General features: G+C 36.1%; 1 protein-coding gene across 1 annotated transcript in view; it reads right to left on the reverse strand.

Annotated features, from left to right (window-relative positions):
• The window catches only part of LOC121314436 (transcription initiation factor TFIID subunit 4-like), a 57,758-nt gene that overhangs the window by 31,001 nt on the left and 3,393 nt on the right, over positions 1 to 23,364 (reverse strand). The window contains exons 5-11 of the mRNA XM_041247707.1: positions 22,944 to 23,108; positions 22,477 to 22,599; positions 21,955 to 22,044; positions 21,323 to 21,559; positions 19,041 to 19,179; positions 16,676 to 16,781; positions 15,738 to 15,907 (exon numbers count right to left, since the gene is read on the reverse strand). Of these exons, the coding sequence (XP_041103641.1) occupies positions 15,738 to 15,907; positions 16,676 to 16,781; positions 19,041 to 19,179; positions 21,323 to 21,559; positions 21,955 to 22,044; positions 22,477 to 22,599; positions 22,944 to 23,108 (1,030 nt within the window). The remainder of the gene's footprint in view (positions 1 to 15,737; positions 15,908 to 16,675; positions 16,782 to 19,040; positions 19,180 to 21,322; positions 21,560 to 21,954; positions 22,045 to 22,476; positions 22,600 to 22,943; positions 23,109 to 23,364) is intronic.

The raw sequence follows: 23,364 nt of genomic DNA on the forward strand, positions 1-23,364 counted from the left end.
AGAATTGAGACCACTGCTGTCTACTGACTCACGCAATCAGTAACCTTTCTAAGTTAAAGATGTAGTCCAGATACGATTCATATAATACCCCTAACTCAGTCATCAGCACCATTGATATAAAATGTTCAGATTCAGAATACAAAGTAAACCACATCTCATACAGGTCTTGAATATTACTGGATCAAGGTCATAAGGCTGTTAGAGGTAAATATACAGCAGCAGGTATTCAACCATTTGTAAGTTTCGCTAAGTGTTAGTCAACTGCAATTTAAATATGACATAGTAGCAATGACACGAAGGGTCGGAACAACTAAAAAACAGTGATACGATTTAAAGACCTAATGCAGTTAGACAGTGGTCGTTAAACTGAGGTATATACAGAGTGACCCTGTATTTTTAATTTTTAAAGCAGTTTGATGTACCCACAAAACTGTCTCAGCATTAAGCATTAACACTGGTTAAGTAATGAGGACATAACATGTTGCTCAGTCTTTGAAAGTGAAGTTTCTGGGAAGATAGACAAATTCAAATTGAGTCATGCCTGCAACCTTTCACAAACTCAACCCAGATAAAAAAAAAAAAAATGATGTTCAAAATGTAACAGGAGTTAGGATTTCCATAGATCGTTCGCAGACGGTTTCATGAAGCAGGTGTGAGGTCTAGAGGAGCTTTAAATGAACAGACCTCTTCCACTGCTGTTTGGTACCAAGATGTAATTCTTTATTCGACAGAAAGACCTTATGCTGGTACAGCTGGGCAAAATATATTTTGGTTGATGACAATGCCTGTCCACAACAAGCACGGATTATCGCTGTTTATCTTGGTCATCTTTGATCCTGATCTATCATTTGAGACTCATATTAGGGAAGTTACTAAAGTATATTTTTAACAATTGAGAAACATAGCTCATTCTTAGACCCATTATTGCTGTATCTGATGCAGAGAGACTAATGCATGCCTTTGTTTCATCTAGAATTGATTACTGTAATGCACTTTTTTCTGGTGTCCCAAAATGTGAGGTATCCTGCTTGCAGCTTGTTCAGAATACCGCCGCTAGAATTCTGACTAAAACTAGAAAAATTGAACATATTACCCCTCTTCTGGTCTCCTTACACTGGCTCCCTGTGCAGTATAGAATCGATTTTAAGATTCTGCTGTTAGCTTACAAGACCTGAATGGATTAGCAGCTAGTTATCTGCAGGAGTTACTAATCATGTATCTTCCAAACCACACTCTGTGATCACAGGATGCAGGGCTGCTGGTTATTCCTATGGTCAAAAAAAGCAACTCAGGAGGTAGGGCTTTTTCTTGTAGAGCTCCTTCGTTTGTCAGGGAAGCTGAGACCGTTATAGTTTAAGTCAAGACTAAAAATGCACTTTTATAAAATGGCTTTCTTATCTTAATGGGTTTTAATGTAATTTTAAAATCTCTGCTTTTGTATTATGTGTATGCTGTTATTTAAATGGTCCAACCGTGGCAGTTGTATGTGTGACATGCTATACAAATGTATTGTGGTTTGTTCTTTTTTTCTGCTAAGTACTGTACAGTGCTTTGCGATACTTTTGTATAAAAAAAGCGCTATATAAATGCAATAAATAAATAAATACCGTCCATCGCTTACTGTGGGTGAATCATGTTAACACAAACCCTTCCATTCTAAGCAGTGACGATTGTGTATATGTTTGTGTGTGTGTGTGTGTGTGTGTATATATATATATATATATATATATATATATATATATATATATATATATATATATATATATATATATATATATATATATATATATATATATATAGTTAGAGCTGGGACAAATATCCAAACAAATATTTTTTGACAGGTATTCTGTTACAAAAATCTAATGTTCATATTTGCTAGAAATGACAAAAATACCTTGCACTTTACCAAATTTATAGCCTGCTTGAATGTTACCACTCTGATACATCCAGCGAATTTAAAACAATCTGAAGTCTTTGTTTCTGTTCAATAAGGATTGAGCATAAAAAAAAAAAATGGGCCGATTGTCTCTCTTTAATTGTTAGCCTGTGTTTTTTCATTCTTTTACGTTAATTAAATCCTTTACATTTGAAAACAGACTCATATTAGAAAAGTGTTAAGGAATAGATTTTTTTTTTTGTCCATTAGCAACACTGGTACCTCAGCAGTGTGTCTTTTATAACAAAAAAAATGCAAGTTGCCCTCTTTACTAGACAATTTTTTGTGACATTTTTAACGGAGATGTAAAATTGCATTGTAAGTGCAGTTTAAGATTACATTTAACAGAATCACTTTGTAACTGCAGTTTAACACAAAAAAAGAAGCAAAACACATTGCAACTGTAGTTTAACAGTAGTCTGTAATAGAATAGCATTGCAAACAGATTAACACTAGATTGTAATACAATTACACTATAACTGCAGTTTTACACTAGACTGAAATAAACTGCAGTTCAAAGATTAACACCACAATGTAGTCAAATTCCACTGGAACTGCAGTTTAACTCCCACTCCACAGTCCAATTGTTCCTGCAGTTAAACAATAAAAACTGCAAGAACAATAATACTCATTGGAACTGAAAATTAACATTACATTTAATAGAATTACTTTAAAAAGTTCTAACTTTAGTGAAGAATGAGCAATATGTTAAATCCTTGCTCTCAATTGTAAAAACAATTATTTACATTTTTTTTTTTTTTTTTACTCTTATTGAAGATTGCATTATAAAACATGCATTTTTTGAGACCTTGTGCTGGCGTTCTCAACTGAGGGTCTGTGCCCCCTAGGGGGCCTTGAGGAGGTTTCAGGGGGACTTCTAAAAATAAACCAGAGAATGTGTTATTTTCCCTACGTGCTAGTGACACGCTGAAACCTATTAGCTTCAGCATGTCATTAGCATGTGCAGAAATGAACGCATTCTCAGGTTACTTAACACTGCATTCCACAGTAAGAAGCTCATTCCAACGGTCAAGCATGGTGGTGGTAGTGTCATAATTTGGGGATGCTTTGCTGCATCAGGACCTGGACGTCTTGCCATCATTGAAGGAACCATGATTTCTCCTCTGTATCAGAGAATTCTACCGGAGAATGTCAGGCCACCCGTCCATGAGCTAAATCTGAAGCGCAGCTGGGTCATGCAGCAATACAATGGAGCACACAAGCAAGTCTACATCAGAATGGTCGAAGAACAAGAAATTTAAAGTTTTGGAATGGCCTAGTCAAAGTACAGACCTAAACTTCACCGAGATGTTGTGGCAGGACCTAAAATGAGCAGTTTGTGCTCGAAAACCCACAAATGTCACTGATCTGTAGCAGTTCTGCATGAAGGAGTGGGCCATAATTCCTCCACCGCGCTGTGAGAGACTGATCAATAACTACAGGAAGCGTTTGGTTGCAGTTATTGCTGCTAAAGGTGGCGTAACCAGTTACTGAGTCTAAGGGGGCGATTACTTTTTCACACGGGAGGCATTGGGTGATGCATAACTTTCTTTAATAAATTAAATGAAATAAGTATCAAAATGCTGTGCTGTTTGTTCACTCAGGGTCCCTTTTATCTAATATTAGATTTTGTTTGAAGCTCTGATAACATTCAGTGCCAAAATATGCAAAAATGCAGAAAATTAGATGGGGCAAATATTTTTTCACCATACTTTGTGTGTGCGTGTGTGTGTGTGTGTATATATATATATATATATATATATATATATATATATATATATATATATATATATATATAAATAAATATAAAAGCAAGGAAATGTGGTGTTACAGTTTTTAACCCTAACTCACCATTCGAACCCCCCCCACACAAGCAGCGAAAGAAACCAGACAACACAAGCAACTGCAGACTGCCGTCATCAGGTAAGACATAGAACATGCAACTCTTTCCAGGTGACATAAGAGACATCCATCATCATGGTCCAGTGGTGCTGTAGCAATGGATGTACATGTACACTTCAACACATACACACCCACTTCAGTCTGCAGAACCGTATCAGCTTTACAAAAATAGAACTATATTTGCAGCCCATGTATGGTATGAAAGATATGGCTGCCAAGTACACTTTGAGGGTTGTCAACCATAGATCTGACTGGGAGGGACCAGAGGTAATCCAGGATGCTCGCCACTGGGCAGGTCAGGGGGTCTATCTCTGTGCCCTGACACCAAATGGAAAATCTCTTCAATTTGAAGGAGTAGCACTGGAGGGTCGACTGCTTCAGAGAGGCTTGAACAACATGGAGATAATATTCTTTTTCCCTTTTAATTCTGGCCAGAAGGTCTGTAAGCTCGCTCCTCCTACTGACACGGGTGGTATCCTCCTCAGCACAGGACTGTGACATCAAATCTTACAAGCTGGAAGCAAAAATCTGTGTGCCATATGCCAGGTCGTGGGTTGTTTGATGTGCATCATATACCAATCCTAGAACTAAGGTTACATGTGAGTAACCCTCATTTCTAGGGACGTGGATAAGGTACGCTATCCACATTTATGGCAGACTCACACCCTATTAGGAAAAAGAGACTGCAGAACCAAGGCTGCAAGACTAGCATTCTGGCGTATCTCAAGGTTGCCCAGCAGATTTCTGGATAGTAATGTACCTGGAAGCAGCCTTTGAGGCAGCAGTAGATCTGGTGGAATGAGCCTTAAGCCCTGTAGCAGGCTCCCTACCAGCCAACCCATAGGATTATTTGAATGCTCTGAAATGCTATAAAACGGTAATAGTGCATTGAGACATGTCAATTGCTTTCATTGAGATCAAAATATAGTTCTATCTTTGTAAAGTTGATATGGTTCTGCAGCCTGAAGTGGGTGTGTATGTGTTGAAGTCTACATGTACATTCATTGCTACAGCACCGGTGAACCAGTTTAAGTTTGCAAAAAAAATAATGTATAATTAAATGGTAAATGTACCACATTTTCACAATAGGAAAACACCCATCAGATCGCAATTGATTGCACCTGTACCAAAATATGACAACATACCACTTGCAATAGCACACCACTTTCTGACATTACACAGGTCATTCTGATGATGTACCACTTTCTAACACTTCACCAGCTCTATAGTCCAGATCACAGCTTCTATCGAAGTGAAAAACAACATCCACAAACTTGAACTTGATGTTTATCTATAAACTTCAGGTACATTCAAACAGTATTACAATGCCAAAAGAAAAGAAGATAGTGACAAACAAGTTGAAAAAGGCATGCAAATAGAATAAACTAGCTAGAATAGGATTTTCCCCCTATGCTACGGCCAATGGCGGGATTCCAAAATTTTGGGAATGGCAAAATAAGACACTTTTGCATATAAAAACGATATATATTTTACTGCATCATCATTCACACTGGTGTTGCTTTAAAATAAGTTTCTTTCAGGAGACCTAACAGTCGGGCTGGGTTCGAAGGTTCATTCGTTAGCTAAGGATTCGAAGATTGTTTAAACCTTCGAAGGTTCGTCAGACTGGTTCATGCACTGAATTATTTTTTTTTTTTGTGTTAACAGAAACTGGTGTGACAATGTGCGAATACTATAAATCACACATTAAATGTCACTCAGAGGCAAAATTCGATCTTTTGATTTGTATAATGCACATTACGTAAACAAAAGTTATTAAAATCCTCTACCAAATCGCTACGTAGCAACTCTACATAGTGCCGCTACAGCGTGTGGAGCAGGGTATATAGTATACAAAGCAGTGTCTCGTACCTCTAGGCTGTATTGCTTCAGTAAAATATGTACTGAATACCTTGTGCACAAGACAGTGTAAGAGAAGTGTTATGGCAAATATGTTTGAAACATACCAAATATACACTAACACCAATAATTTTAATTTCGAAAACTGAGCACTGTCCACCCCTCTCCACTCCAGCTCGCGTTATCCAGAAGCAAACCTTTAACTTTCTTCACTGGCCGTCTCGACAGCAAAGCGTTGCAGCGTAGCAAGGAAAAGCTGTATTGAAAGAAATGTCTCGAAACCCCTCTGCTGTTTGGGATTTTTTTGTTTCTTTGTAAACAGCGCTCCATTTATCGATATCTCTTAAACTCTTTTCCTATTTCCACTGTTTTAATTTATGTATGTTTAACTACCGGATAGTTTGTACTGCATGCATGTAACTTATCAAATGAAAGGCCACAACATTTCCTTTCATATTATGTAAGTTGCAACAGGATCAGGCATACTATATGTTGTAGAGATATGTGCTTCAGATACCACACCTTGGAAATCAAGTGATGTGATGTTTTTCCTTCTTTATTAAAGTCAAGGTTGTTATAATAGTAGAAAACGCTAATGGAGGCTTGAAGTAAATTGCTGATTCTCATAATGCATCAGAGTAGCAAAACGCAACATCTCTAAGACTTGTGCACAACTGTGTGTATGTGTGTGTGTGTGTGTGTGTATGTATGGGATAACACACGACAGGGCGTGGGTTGTGCTGCATTAGCATGCGGCTGTAGTTGGACTGGAGGCTTGACGATAAGCTGAGTGCCTTTGTATCAACAAAGCCGTACATTAATCGGACCGCTTATAAAACGGACACAACAATACATAGAAAAACATTTTTTTATATATATATATATATATATATATATATATATATATATATATATATATATATATATATATATATATATATATAAAATAATTATTTATTGAACATTCTTCCGCTTTGGAGAAAACAATACTCCATCGGACACTGTTAAACTGGAGGTTTTCAAAATTTCCAACAATAAATACAATAATAGAATACTATCCCAGCCAGGATCAAACTAATGAATTGTAGCCCTGTTCAGCTATTTACCTCAAATGCCTGAAGCTAGTTAAAATGAGAGTACGTGCAGCCGAGAACGTACTAGACCCGGGGGAAGGGCAAAATTTAGTTGCAGGCTTTGCAATGCGCTAGGCCGCGACAGGGGATATCTAGCCAAAACGGATACATTAACATTAAAACACGGCTAAAAACTTAGCAACTGTAAATATATATATATATATATATATATATATATATATATATATATATATATATATATATATATATATATATATATGCTGGGGCAAAATGACCGAAAACCGTTTTTACTGGTTCTTTTTGTTCATTATTCCGTGTCATCTCATCATTATTTTTTTGATGTGAGTCAGAGAGGCAACACTCAAATTGTGATACACGTAATTAGTTTGTCATTAATGTGTTTTTATTCAACAGCACGTAATTCGGTATAAATACGTACCAAACCTTTTTGGCAGTCGTTGGTTAGTCACGCGTCGTAGGCATTCCATTTATTATATATATATATATATATATATATATATATATATATATATATATATATATATATTACATACATAAATACATACATGCACACACATGTCCCAGCTTTGTTTTATCTCGCAGATTGCAGTGCATTACCTGTTGTTGCTTACAGTTGAATATTGCATATTCAACTGTAAGCAAACAAGTCAGCAATTGGAATCCTGTGTTTATCAGCATACCCAATGAACACAATGCAGCTTACTTACAGTATAGAAATGTATGGTCAGTCATTGGGAGTTAAAGGCTCAACCCAGAAAACACTGTGTTTGGGGATTGCCGTTCGTTTCAATATGAAAATAAAAGTTTATGCTGTTGAAATATTTCCTTAAAAAAAAATCTATTGTTAGTTTTTTAGTAACTTTTTAACCTCAAGAACCCCAAATGCTCTTCCAATCTGGTTCAATTTCTTTTTTAGAACGAAGAGGTCACGACACTGAAATTTTAAATAAAATTAAATTAATGTGCCCCTGTTATATTTCTCTCTCAGGCCAATCATTATTAGCCTATATAATGTATTCCCTTTCTGCAACAATTTCCATTATGTACACATTTCCACAGGCTAGATATTTTTCACCAATGCCGTCCCAGGTGTTTTTCTTTGCAATCAGTTTGCTTATTACATTTCTTTTTTTCTCTTCTTTTTTAATTACCTATTCCAACAACAATTTTTCTTTTCGCTGAATTACGATTTTAATTTGCCTCCCCTTGTCCATCCCTTTCATTTCTCTCTCCTCTGCTTTTTGCAGCATTTCTTTTTTTAAACCTCTTCTGTATGACTTTTGTGCCCTAAAGCTCCTTCACCCTGTTGTACTTTGATCATCACAGCACACTGGATTTCTGCCACATTGGCAAGTTTATTCACCATTGCCCTTCATTTGCCTATTGCTTAATAAGAACATTTTATTTGTTGATGTTTTTTTATTACTATCACTTCCAACAAGATATGATAATGTAGCATGTGTAATGACATATGCAGTCTGGCTCCAACAGAAAGCAAGTCAGTGTATGCAATAATGAGCATGCACGATGACAGGTAAATACACTAAAATACGAGATACCTCAGGATAACAAACCCCAAGAGAATAAAATTTCACTTCAACGTCTCAGAGGCAACCTTGACTTTCAATAATGCATGAACATATCTAGACAATTATGTTTGCTTAAAAGGAAAAGAAACAAGGATTTATTTTCCTTTTAAATGGATACCTCTTAAGCTCCTTTCACACTGGCACTCCTACCTGGGTCCGGACCTGGGTTCTGGCTACCCGGGTCACAATCCCGCGTAGTGTGAAACCACGTACCTGTGTCGTAGCCAGGTTGACCCGGGTCCCAGAGACCCACCTCAAAATGTGGGTCAACACGCTTTGACCCGGGTTGAGTGAGACAAATGCATGATGGCCGTTCATTAGCAGACACAACAACAAACAGCCACATCTGCGTGAAGGTTTCACTTCCGCAAAGAACATTTATGTTTATTCTGTTTAGCCATTGACATTGAGACACAGCATGAGTCAGATTGCAGCACGGACGTAGAAATATTTGCTCTAATCAACATTTGGGCCAACGGTTCAATCCAGAGAAACTTGGATGGAAGCGCAACAAGCTGCTTCCTTTGCACGGATTCTCACATTGTCATTGTGTACTTGCTTTATCAAAACAGTGTGTGATCGTGTCCCGTCCAACATGACACCGGTTCCTGACCCAGGTAGGTTCTGACCCAGGTAGAGCATGCCAGTGTGAAAGGGCTTTAGAGTACATTTAATCAATTTGCTCAAGATCATTTAGTTACCAAATGTTTTGTTTGTTTTAAACCTGCCACTATCCTACAGATTCACTTCCTGTGCAGCAGTTATTAGAAAGAACAAACACAGGATTTCTGGTGAGGTCCCACTGCCTGCTGTCTTCACATTCTACTGGGATTTTCTACAAAACAACAACACTGACCTCTTTGTGCTGCTCTGTGAATGACTTACTATAGGTCTAAATTCATTAGGCCAAAATTCTGACACTTCCAATAATCATGCTTGCCTGGAATTTTCTAGGCTATCACCCTGAGGAAATCATAAATTGAATGCAATGAAAAAACCCTTGCAGCAATACACTAAGCTTTGCTGCAGGGTTTGAATTGACCCCGTGTTCTTCGAGGAGTTAGAAGGTTAGTGACACATGCTGCCCAAGTTCAAGCTGTTCCTTTCCAGCTAGGATTTCAGAAACCTCCTTCGTGGAGGAAATTTGTTGAGGAAATGTTTCAGTTAGTGTTGGGTTAATTATTCTTCCTTCATCCTGCCTTTGAAAACAACTACAACCACCACTCTATATACTACCACTCGTTTTGGTCTTATCTTGTTTGTCAGATGGATTGATGTAATTTAGGTGATAGCATTAGTCATTTTTGAATGATTTAAGCAACTGCTCTGTGCCAGTTGTTACAAGTATTAGTAACATTTACTAAATGATAACATATTTTGTTAAATAGCACTTTATCATAACCACCATTATCTTTCACAGTCCCCCTCACCCTCCTCCTCCAAGCATATTATTGGAAATATTTTGTAGAAAATTTTAGAAGCTCTGCCACAAAACTAATTTCACTCCTACCCTCCTGAAGCCAAGCATATAAACATTACTGATCCCAGCCGCTGATGGAAAAAAAAAATCTATCTGCAACGATCTGCCTTGAAGGTAGTTGTGTCTCGGGGCAGAGCTGCCTTGGAGACAAAACCAAATTCCCCAAAATGTTTTTTTTGCATCACAGCATCATCAGCAGTGTGCCTGAAAAAGCAAGAGGACGTGCATGAGGAAAAAAGAAAGCACCTTGTGTTGCTTTTGATTTTACCTCCCCCTACAGGGCAAACACACATCAACCCCAGTTATAGAGTCAACACCACCAACAGATGGAAATGCTAAATACTGTACATGTTTATAAATATACAGGCCTACTGAAATTACATAGGCATAAAGCATGAGCCAAAATCAAGTAAAAAACACTGTCTAAACATCGCTAAAAAGGCAATCACTGCAGTTCCTTAAGAGTCCATACTAGGTTGAGGTACATTACTTTTGAGGACAGTGTATTAAAACAATTCATAATAAAATAAATATATAAATATATAAATAATCCCAAGGTATAAATCAGCGGGACCTAACTTTCACTATAAGCAGTGTATGGGTGAGACCAAATCAAAGCCTTAACAAAACTGTATTTAATAGCGTTTTCTTTTTTTTTTGTAAGTATCTTATTTCTTCTACTCATAAAAAGGAAACGCTATTAAACACAGTTTTGTTAAGTGCGATTAGCGGGTTGTCAAAGTCTTGATTTGGTCCGGGCCTATGTTGGTTTTTGAAACCACAGACCATAGACCAAATTTATTTTCATGTAAAAACGGAGGTTGACTGTAAACAAAGCTATATGTAAATGTATATAAGCAATAATAAATCTGTATGCTGAAATTTCTTTAATACTACTAGAACATTATAAATGTAAAGACAGAAACACAAAAATTGGGGTGGGGGTTACAGACGCAGGAATATGAGCAAACTTTGCCTGCAGGCCATCAAATTATTCTGCGGACCATCAGTTTCTCCATGTGCGGACACTGTCATGCAATGTCATCCTGAAAAGGTATGTGCTTTTTCAGAATGCCTACGCCTAACACTCTCTCTGCAGAAGTGTAGCTTTAGGAGCACTATTTCATGCCCAGAACATTTAACAGAATAGCAATTAAGGTAATGAAAAAAACTAAATATAATAAAGTTTGTGTTTATCCAACAATTAAATAAAAAAATTAAAAACTATCTTACAAATAAGAAACTACCTTACAAACAGCTGGGAGTCTAAATTATGATTATAAAGATGTTTAACATTTCTGTACACCCTCTTAAACTCCACAGTACGATATACAATAAGAGGACCTTCGTACACACGTACCAAAACATGTATATAGCTCACAATTCAACAGTCCATAATATGGCTGTGGCAGTGTGTCCCACCCCTCCCCGTATCTTTGTGTTTCATGTTGTCTGTTATATGTGGATATAGTGGTGCACAGGATATAAATTACTTGTGCTACACAGACCCATTTATATCCCGTGCACCACTATATTCACATATAACAGACAACATGAAACACAAAGATAAGCACAGGGGCGGGGCACGTCGTCACAGTGACCTTTAAGCATACAAACATACTTAAATAAAAGGAGACCAAACTCCTCAATACTTTTTACCCACGTTGTGCTCTCTCATGCATCATTACTAAAAGGCTTACATAGCTTCTTCCATTTACAAAATGAATAAAACCATGATTGAAAATGATACAATTCCTCTGTGCTCTGTGATTGATCTCCCATCCCTTTGCTCAAGTAGTGTTTTTTGTGTGCAATCAATTCACTGACACATTCAGTAGCTGTTCCCTAATCCAATCTCCCTAGGTATACGTGTTCTTGCCTGGAATCACTTGTCAATGAAAGAAAACCTTGTGGGTTAAAAACAGTGAGACTGCAGCTCAATACTGCATGCAAGAAAAATAAATATACCCCTTAAAGGATATAAATAACAATATAAAAATCAGAATTAGGAATAGTCAGCATCGCTTTAATCGGGACGCCTAGGGAGATGTAAAGATATCCTCAAAAAGCAGCTTGTCCCAATTAAATGAGAGGACCTTAGTCATGCTTAGAGTCACATGTTATGACAGGATAAGTATTTTGTACTGTTTATTTTATTTCTAAATAAAATGAAAAACAATGTAATCACTATCATAAGGCAAGGTACCTGGGCTGTTGACAAGCCAAATGTATTTATTCAAGAGTTCAACCTTCTGATCCAGAGGCAAACCGACTCATTTTCGCTTCTCAGACATGATGACAACTCACAAATGACAGGCGAGGCAAAAAACACTTGTTTATGCAATTTACACATGTCACAGCGAACCTGGCTTGCTCTGAAAAGCGATCTCCGTTGATCATTTGAAAATACTGTATCCCAACTAAACAAAGTGGCGTCCCAATTAAAAGACATAAATACACTGGGAAGAACCATGTCCCATTTAAGCAGAAATTCCGATTATCAGTGTCCTGATTAAGTGGAGCCGACTACTGGTATTCCCAACATTAATAATGGATCTTCCGCTATTAAATTGTGCTATCTAAACTAACTGGGACTGGGAGAAGCTTTCTACTGCAATTAAATCATTTTTCACCTTAATCTGAGGCCTTTGATCAGCTCTATCAAAAGTAGATTTAGGCAAGTAGCAGTATTGTAGTTTTTTTACAATATTGGAATATCTTCACCTCTTAAAAATAGTGTGGTCAATCTTAACTTCTCGAGCTAGGTCAATTCAAATTACCTTCAAATAATATAGTTGGCTTTTGTTTAACACCTACATTAGGATTTTTGAACATAGGCAATACATTCGAAATGCAGAGACCAACAAACAAATACCAATGCCACTATTTTTTGAACTTCAAAATGCACTTGGATCATGTGTGGTGTAGTGATTAAAGTCACTGAAGCTTACAACAACCAAAAACATCTTCACTGTTGAGTTCACTTTAAATTATTTAGGTTTCACTAGCAACGAATCAATTACTGTTATATACCGTAATACAAAACTGCAAAAAAATGCAACAAACTGACATTTAATAAAACACTGCAGTGTTTAAGGTGTAGCAAACATAATGATGTGAATGTCTGTCATTGTAGTGTAAACGAATAAAGTACATCAAGTCAAGAGAGAAGTTGCTTAACATCTCAAACGCTTTGACAGCTGAAAGAACCGGTGCTCTAGGCCATAAGCAAGTATTTGATCAATTTTTTAACAAATAACTTTCTAGAGGGAGTCAATCTTCTGCCAAAAACAAACGTTCTGAAGATTGACGGGGTGCGACTTCAGATGATGAAAGAAATACTGTAATACAAACAAGCCAGACTTTACCAATCATTTTGGTGCCCATGCTCCAATAAGCAATCTAGACAGATATTGTTATACCATCTGTGCATTTCATACCAAAAAGAAAAAAGAAAAAGAAAAAAAATCTAATTAGAGTGACTGCACTGTTTTAATAAACACTGCCACCTGCTGGTGGATTGACACCAAGATATAGCCACCTTATTGTGCAAATTAATGCATGTAATGAATTACATCAATAACACATCGATGTAAACTACTGTAATTAACAGTATGAAGGTGTTGAAATGTTTAAGATTTTCTGACTATACTTTGATTATACCAAACTAGGGATTTAATAGTTTAGAAATGAAACAATTTTCCGAGAGGTAATAAATGTTTACAATTTTTCCCCAACAAGTGTTTAACCATTGTCAAAAATAGATTTGTGTTTTAATATTTACATAGTTTTGAACGTACAGTGTATTATTTTTTTTTTTTACATATAGCCTCATACAGAATAATCTTTTAGTAGATCACACACAGTTAACAACACTCTAGAAAAGAAAAGGTAAACGCACAATGCCACATTTGAGTAAAACCAGCTACTGTCAGCATCAGCAACAATAAAGTCCTCTCTTACATCCTTTTCAATGCAAATTACCACTAACCCCAAGCAGCTTGTTAGTGCCAGATTCAGGTGGGTTTGAGTGGCAGATAATCAACCTACAAGTTGAATTTAACAAATGCAGTATGGCTGTAGAAATGTATGTCAGCTTATTTCCCGTGACCAACTCAACCTTATTTTTTCTCACCTCTTACATTAGTGCAGATTATTTACTTTCTTTTTTTCTTACATTACCAGCACATAGATTTAGAAATGCAAGTTCCTTATCCAATTAATAATACTCAGAAAAGTAAAAGGTTTTAAACAAGACCACTAGAGCTGCTCTATTGTTCTGTGATTTTGTACAGAGGTTTTTTTTTTTTTTAAATTTACTAACACATAGTACACATAGAAGGGGCAAAAATTGCAGTTGTTACCCTTCTAAACTACCTGACTTCAGTAATTCAGATTTTAGAGGTTCTTTTTCAGAAGCAGTTCCTGTGTCCATTTTAGGACATCTTCAGACCTCACCCCTCCTCGAGTCAATCCTCACCCCTCCTCGAGTCAATAGTCAGGCACCAGTCCAAGTTTTTTTGTTTTGTTTTTTTCGGGGAGAGTGAGGGGTTGGACAGAGTCGTCCGAATGACCTAATCAAACAAGAGCACAAAAACTTTTGGTGCTTCCATTGGATGACACTGATGTCTGCTGCTGATTGGTGCACGCGTTTGTACCTTTACTTAGCATTTAATATGTATACTGTAAGCGTTTTAAAAAACACTTTAAAAGTTACGATGGGCAATTTCATTATTTTAATTTGTTTGGATTTAGATTGTAAGACAAAGCTTCTCAGCATAGAGCATCATACATAACTGTTTTTTTTTTTTTTTTTGTTTCTTTTTAAAGTTTCAATTTATATTTGATTTTATTTAAATTTTGTTGTGTGAAGCACTTTATTTATGTGAAAAGTGCCATATAAAAATAAACTGATTGATAACCCCGTCTTTAAACATTTTTTGATTTAATAAAGTGTGTGTTTGTGTAGGTACTTTGTTTTATATTATGAAGTCTTAAAAATAACACGTTTTACACATCAAAATGTAAAAAAAGACAATATAAATTACACCTATAAACCAGGTCTATTGCATTATTGAACATAAAATCAAGTCCCCAAAACAATTTCCCCTTACTCTAGATTGGATGAAGTGGCCCCTATTATTAAAACTGTAATAGTTTTGTCCTGGGGAATAATTCTTGAAAGGGGAGTTTTTCAATTACATAACAAAATTAAATTAAAAAAAAAACAAAAAAAACTTTGAAACTGTTTTAAAAAAAAAAAAAAACATAAAACAACATGTCTGTTTGCTGAGAAGATTTGCCTTACAATTTAAATCCAAACAAATTCAAATAATGAAGTTGCACATCGTAACTAAGTATTTTTTAAAATGCTTACAGTATACATAGTACAAGTGTCATTCAATGGAAGCACTGAAAGTTTTTTTGCTCTTGTTTGAGTGATTCAGACGACTCTGTCCAACCCCTCACTCCCCGAAAAAAAAAAAACCTTGAGGACTGATGACTGCTGCCTAACAACTGACTCGAGGAGGGGCGACGACTGAGGATGTCTTAAAATGGACACTGAACTAGTGGTTAAAAATGGACATTAGTTATTAAGCCTGGTAAAAAATAAGAAGAAGAAGAAGAAGAAGAAGAAGAAGAAGAAGAAGAAGAAGATGCAAGTAGAAACAGAAACAGAGAATTACACAAAACACACTTAGCAGGATATTAAACAAATCTAATAATATTTTTTTAGAAGGTGGATTCGAAATCCTTGGTTGTCAATTTTTCAAGATTAAACAAATAAACTGCATCACAGGAATGGAAAAAACAAAACAAAAGAACAATTAGCTAACAAAAAAAAAAAACATTACCTGTTTCCAAAATGTTCTTTTGCAGAACAGATGTTAGAAGGAACGGCTCTTCTCTGCAGGATCTTACTACCGATCCCACCAGCTCAGAGTTTGTGGCTAAGATACGTTCATTCTCTTCATTCAAGTTGACTCCAGCCATAGAAGCCACGTCATTGATGTCATCTTCCTCTCTAAGGAAAAATGACTTCTTATAGTTGCTAGAGGTCCTAATATGTGGAGAGTTTTCATTTACTTTAATATGATGCAAATTGTGTTTTCAAGCTAGTCAAAGTCACATTTTACAAATGAACACTGAAATACAAAAAGTTAAACTATGAAAAACGATTTATATTAAAACAAAACAAGACGCACACACACTTACTAGTGGAACAATTAATGCTAATGTTTGAATATTCAGTTCTGCTTTAGACTAATAACTCCTTTTCTTTATTTTCTCAGCGATCCAGGTACAGATTAGTATGGAACAGATGGGGTGCCTGTGATACTGATTCAAAGATACATCAATATTAGCAATCATTTGTTTTATCTTTATTATTTATTGTACTGAAAAATATTATTGATAATCTATATTAAATTGGTGTTTCTGACATATAAAGCCAAAAAAGAATCGGCACCACTGCTACAGAGAGGGTTTGTTCCTCTTTTCCAGCAGGCAATCAATTTGTCCACAAAAAGATGCCGAGAGGGTGATGGGGTTGTGTTATATGCTACCTATTTTGAACTGGGCTTCAGAAAATTACAGACAGAAAAAAGTGAGTGAGAGAGAAAGAACTACCAGCAGATAATCATGATTACCGTGAATATTTCGTTATCATCCAACCCAAAGATACAAGCTTCTTAGTTTCTGGTTTCTTAGCAATGGTGATATAGACTTACTTTAACCACGCTGGGATATTTCAGCTCACTAAACAACTTTTGTTAAATTTGAGTTTTAATACCTGAAAAGGGCTGCTCCATTTTCTTTGATATTGTTTTTCTGGATCAGGGGTGCATGCACACGGATAACTTTAGGTCCAAGAAGTGCTGCCTGCTTTACAACAATACCTGCAGGTAATATAAAAATTAGATACAATAATTAAAACTAAATAATTAAAATTAAGTATTCATTCAGATTAAACAAAGGTGAAGATTTATATATAATGTTAAAATCTGAATTATATGAAAAAACGGTCTTGTGTTGGTGGTAGACTGTATAGTGAGAATATGTGTGAGTCGCTGCTTTGGTCTTTTACTGTTACACTGGTTCATTATTTCACTTATCAAGTCCCAGTTATCAAACCAGATCCCTGAAAACAACACTGTAGTACCTGCAAACCATGCCAAACAAAGACAGATTATATTCACATATTAAAACTAGGTAAGCTTTTCTTACGATCACTATGGAAAAAAGAAGCTTTGAGGGTCTCTATTTTTACGTAAACTACAAAATCCGAAGGCTGCAGCCTATAGCTTCAATACACATTTCCTTGCAGAAAGCATATCCTTCCCTTACTGCTGACCTCAAGAAATTAGATTATTTTACCCATTAATGACTAGATGAATTATGCGATTGAGAAATTCACCAAGTCTCTAGGCAGCCGATCAAACGTGAAGCCATTTGCTTATGATAGAATGAAAGCTGAGATAACTTGTTTATATTTAAAAAAAAGAAAAAACATGCTTGCATACATGTAATCAGATAGCATGTTAGTTTTGAGCAGAACAGACAAACTAACTGAAATTAAAGAACGCAAACCGAGAGCTATCTGAAACCTTGTATCGTATTTTCTAAATGAAAAAAAACATATTTGCTATAACACATGCTTGTTTCAAAACTGCAATACCCATTAGCAAGAAGCTGACCTTGTAACTGTGCAATTCGGAGTTAATTGCAATTACTCTGTAAATGTAATTGTAACTGTAGTTGAACCATGGCACACCTGCATAATTGTAATTATACCATTGATTAATTACAGTTCAATTACACATTTGTCATTCTTGAATTTTCACCCCCTTTTTGCGAACCATTTGTATGTGATTATTATTACTTGGGTTATTTAGATGGCAACTGTTAATGTGTGTTGTAATTATAATTTTAATTACTGTAGCAGAATTGTAACTTTAATTGTACAGCAATGCTGTGATACATAATGCTGTATTTTTTAGGTGTTTGTTTATTTATTTATTTATTTATTTATTTATTTTTAAATGTCAGGCAAACTTTTTTTCTTCTTCTTCAAAATGTCAATGTCTATCCAATGTCTATCCAGGTGGAGTACTTTTAGGACAGACCCATCCCATACTGCACATGGTACAGTGTCTTGAAGCCCTCCTGTGGTTGCTAAAGATAACTGTTTTGTGATCATGCTGTAAATCTTGGCTTAAACACTTGGAAGTCAGATATTTGTATCCTAAATAAATAAATAATATTTTCATTTGTAAAGCTTGCGACAGCTAAATAAAGCACTAGGCTTATGCACACCAGGCGCTGCATGACAACATGCTGAACAGACAACATAGCGAGAGGCGACGCAGTAATGTGCCTGTGCTCACATCAAGAGAGACCTGAAGGTGTGAGTTTGTTACTAGATGATCTAACAAGACACAAAAATCAAGGCTCTTAATCCTTTTTCATATCAGTTCAAAGGCATGCATGTTGTCTATCAGGGCTTCCCCAAAAGCCGCGCAAAATAACTTCTAGCTTGAAATAAAACTAAACAGAAAAGAAATGCTAATAAAAAGCCTTTGCAGATTACATTTCAGATTACATGGCAATTTAATTCTGATGCGTTCTCTCCTTTGGTTGCCTGGCTAACACAGGCAGAATATTTTTTAACCGTACTTTAATCACTCTAAAACACATTTTGGAACATATTAAAACCTTATCTTCAACAAAAAATAGAGTGCAGCCCCTTGCTGAGTCATATTGTGTTCCCGCTTTTCATTTGTTACTCAATACTGATACTCCTCATATGGCATTCACACTTGCCTTTCCACTGTGGTGTTAGTGCTGTAAGACTTACATCTACACTCACAAACCCTGGCATAATAACGGCAACCTTCCCTCAGGGCAGTAGGTTTTGAGGATCAGTTTACAGTATACATAGCACACCTGACATTGCATTCTTTTTACTTATTTCTATTTTAAATATAACCTGTGACTTTCAAACCCCAGTTACCTGCGTCTTCCATTCTAGCATCACCTTCGACATTCAAGATGTTTTTTACTAAATTAAAAAAGTACTCTAAGTTCCCTCGCAAATTGTCAATTATTGTAACACAATGCTTTTATTAGTTATTCTTACATCAGTGAAATTAATTTACCTGCAGGACATGGACTGGACTGGAAAGTGGTTGTCACCGGGTTCTTGAGCTGGACTCTGTTCACAAGCTGTGTTGATTGCTGGCAATGCGCAATGCTTGCTGGTGGTTTTATCACAACTCCTCTTGGTTGCTGAACTATCTGGAAGCAGAATATTGACCAGTACAATAACTTTTTTTCCAGCACTTGTTTCAGTATTATTTTTAAAATAAATGTGCTTTTCTCTTCTTTTATACACACTATTTCACAATGGAAATCTCCATTGCTCTCCCAAACCATGGTTAGTTTTTACAACACCAGTCATGCAACCTAATTGAGAAAATCATAGCATAGGTTTGGTACACCTCTGTACCAAAGCACAGTAACACAAAGGGTCAGATTTACTACGATTTTGCTCTAGTCTAAAATTTTTCAGAACAAGAAATTCCACTTCAAAAAGGAGCAAACTTTGCACTATAGTAAAAGAAAATAAATCTGTCCCAAGGGGTTTTGTATCAGTCACATGACCTCAATCTGATAGCCATTGTAGGTCAGTCACAACAAATTTAGCAAACAGTGTTTTTATAACCATGACAATATGAAGTCACGACCTCAAATGGTATCTAAAAAGAGTAAATGTACTTTTTTTCAAATCGTCAAAACCACGGGTTTATGTTTACTTGCAGACATATTTGCTGAGTGATTGAATTGGCCTAACAATAGAACCATGAAAACCCATTACAAATCTTGAAAGGCATTACACAATTAGAAGTGGTAACGAGTAGATTTAAGCTACACAAGAATACTTTTTGCATAGATGTTGTAACTTAAGAGAAAGCCATGGAGAAAACCCATCCCACTTTGGAAACATGCTCGGCTGTCATTACACTTCATAAAGGTTTCAGGAAGGCCTGCTAAGAAGCCCCTTCTGAGCAAGAAAAAACATCACAGACTGCCTGAACTTTTGTCACATACAAAGACAGGACCAAAGCCATTTTCTCTGACGAGTCCCCCTTGAAGTGGTTTAGAAACAGAGGCGAATTAAAAGTTTGAAGGCACAAAGGTGAAAGACACAAGCCAGAGTATAGCCTTGTGGAACGCATTCGACACCTTGTAGAGTCCATGCCCCGATGAATTGAGGCTGTTCTGAGGGCAAAAGGGGGTGCAACTCAATATTAGGAAGGTGTTCCTAATGTTTTGTACACTCAGTGTGTGAGTGTGTGTATATATTATATATAAACACATACATACAGTGCCTATAGAAGGTCTACCCCTTGAACATTTTTCACATTTTGTTGTCAGAGTTTCATGCATTTAAATGTGGATTGTTTTCTGCTTATCTAAACATGAGGGACAACTATTGCCATTCTAGGAAACACATATGTTTCAAGAAAAAGCTTTCCTCCAGACTTGTGTTTTAGAACAAATAGATACACCAAACACAAAAAGCATTTCTCTGAGAGATCGCACGCAGCAATATCCACTATTTATTCAATATCCAAAATTTTGAAAGCCGTAACATTAGAATTTATGAAACATATAATAAAATTGCAGAAATAACAAATACATCCTGAGCACTGGTAACAGAGCTGCACAGCACATATGGCAGAATAAAAAACAGTGTGTTGTTAAAACCAATATAAAATACATAAAAACACTGCTTACATATATTACAGACATGCCCAGATTCAATAACGGTTAATATACCTATAGTGTTCAGGGATTGGTGCCAGAAACGGTAAATCCATTTTTAAAAAAAAAACGTATCTTGTCTTCTGAACCTAACCCTAGCCCTGGTGCGATCCAGACATCAAGAAAATGTATTTATTTTTTTACTAAATGATTTGGGTACAAAAGTGTACTGGTAAATTAAAACCTATAAATAATGTATTTACACTTATGAGTTCTCTGAAATAGCATCGGAAAATTTTATACTTATTCACAGGTAGGGTTTCTCCTAAGCCCACTTATTTTTGAAGACATTAAGATAAACTGCAGAGAACACATTAAGAAAATTACTTTTTGCTACAGCTTTACTTCTTGAACATTTTTTTAATAAATCAGTGGATACTCTTAATCAAGCGATTTCATTTAAATACTTAACTTCAGCATAGCTTTCTGACAAGTTATGTGTGTGCTTCATGTAATTGCAATGTTTTCCTGATCCACAATCAATGCCTCTCATGCACTTTCTCAAAAAAATAAAAATAAAGAAATACAGAATACTCCTGTGTATAGTTGAACAAGATAGGGAATAAAATGTACTACTAATTTTAAAATACTGGGTATAACAATGTGTGCTTACCAGCTGTGCTGGTTGTGCAGGCTGTGCAGGCTTCACTGGGTGTGCAGATTTCACTGACTGTGCCAGCTCTGCAGGTTCTATGGTTTTGCTGTTGGCAATAACTGTTACTGAAGTCTGTTTCACAGCCTGTTGCGCTGTGATTGCAGCTGTGGAAACAATGACATCTTTCTGCAGAACACACTGCTGGATGAAGAGCTGAGAATTTGGGGTCAGCTGGCGAACCGCTGGTAAACTTCTCTGGAGGACAAAAATAAGAACAGTAATATTACAGGTGTTCGATGGAAATACTTAAATCCTTTATCTAATTTCCTTGTTTTTCTTTTTAAATTCAGCAACTAACCAAACCCTAATGCAAACTCTAAATGTAAAGAAATATCTTAAATTGCAGCACCTAATACTGTTGCTGTACATCTACAGTTTATGGAACCATTCTGTTAAATCATACATTCCAGATTTTTAAAAGTATTTTGTCACACAAACTCCAAAAGCAACCCAAAACACTACTATTTTCATTACCAACATAAAACAGTGTTTTTTTAGATACATTTAAATTTTTAATTTTTTTTTTAGACAATTAAAACTTTTAACTTAATGTAAAGGTCACCATACATGGAATAAACAGAGTGGACTACCTTAAGGAAAGGCACAAGGTAAGGCTGTGGGGAGGACTTCAGTTCAGTGTACAATTTGTCTGTAAATTCCTCTGGTTCGATTTTTGCATCCTAAAATAAAATACATTTTATATATATATATACACACACACACACACACACACACACACACACACACATAAGACAGGTTAAAAATTTTTTTTAAAAAAAGCAGGTTAATTAAAGTGAACACTATTTTTTTATAACCTTTTACATAAAAGCAAAACAGGATATAGACAGATAGATATTACAAACTCTATCATCAATGAAACTGAAATAAAAAATAAAACCAGTTAGCTCTAGGAACCCTTCCATATTCAAAAAGGGGCAATTTTCAAACCGTACAAGTTTAAAACCAGTCAAGCCAAGGGTGGTGGCTATGACACGAATGTTGATACACACTCTCTCACACACACACACACACACACACACACACACACACACACACACAGACTGGAAAGACTGACACTATCTTTAGGCAGTATATTAGAACACTCATCCTACCAGAAGGTTCCACACCAACTCTTTAACATTCTTCGCCATTTCAGCAGAATGGGTTCCGCTAGAGGCTAGCTTAATTAACGTCACAAGAAAATTCTTGCACTTTTTTGCATTCTCTACTGTCTCCTGAAGAAAAGAAACAAAAAAATGATGAGTACTACAACAAAAACAAATTTCATGACGTGCATACTTCCCACTACTGCAGAATGTGAAACAGTCATAAAAAAAACAGTTTATGACAATATCTTATGTTTGTGATTTATAATGAGTTATTACTTGTGTGTAGCGTGACTCAGCTTCACTTTGCACTTCTCTCGTTCAAACTCAATATATGGCAATACACCTGCCCAAGATCCACAGATCATGATGCTTTCATAGAATTGGTAAGCATTACATGAAACAAATACAAAGTTTACTTTTTTAAAGAAACCAATGGTTTTACAAGTCAAAAAGTCAAAGGGTAGCCTTACCGCAGAGACAGGGTTCTGTGCAATAGACTCTCCTTTGGATCCCTCTGCTGTGGTAGGGGCTGGAGCTGGGGCTGGGGCTGGGGCTGGGGCTGGAGCTGGGGCTGGAGCTGGGGCTGGAGCTCTCACTGTTTGAACTGATGTTGCAGAAACAGCCATTCCTGTGGTCTGAGATACAGTGGGTGTGGGGAAAATGGATGTTTATTTTTTTTTTTTTTTTTTTTTTTTTTAAATGAATTGAAATTTTAAAGTAGTAATACATTGAAAACTAAGATCCATTCAAAGAAGCTTGCCATAAAAAGCTAAGCACAGTTCTGACCACTACGCCATTATTCAAAAGATAGAAATATATATACTGTTATAATTTATTTATTTACAGCTGTTTGGTCATCTGATTTAAAGATCTGAGGCAGGCACCTTAATA

Source organism: Polyodon spathula, chromosome 4 (assembly GCF_017654505.1).
Source record: "Polyodon spathula isolate WHYD16114869_AA chromosome 4, ASM1765450v1, whole genome shotgun sequence".
NCBI classification, from domain to species: domain Eukaryota; kingdom Metazoa; phylum Chordata; class Actinopteri; order Acipenseriformes; family Polyodontidae; genus Polyodon; species Polyodon spathula.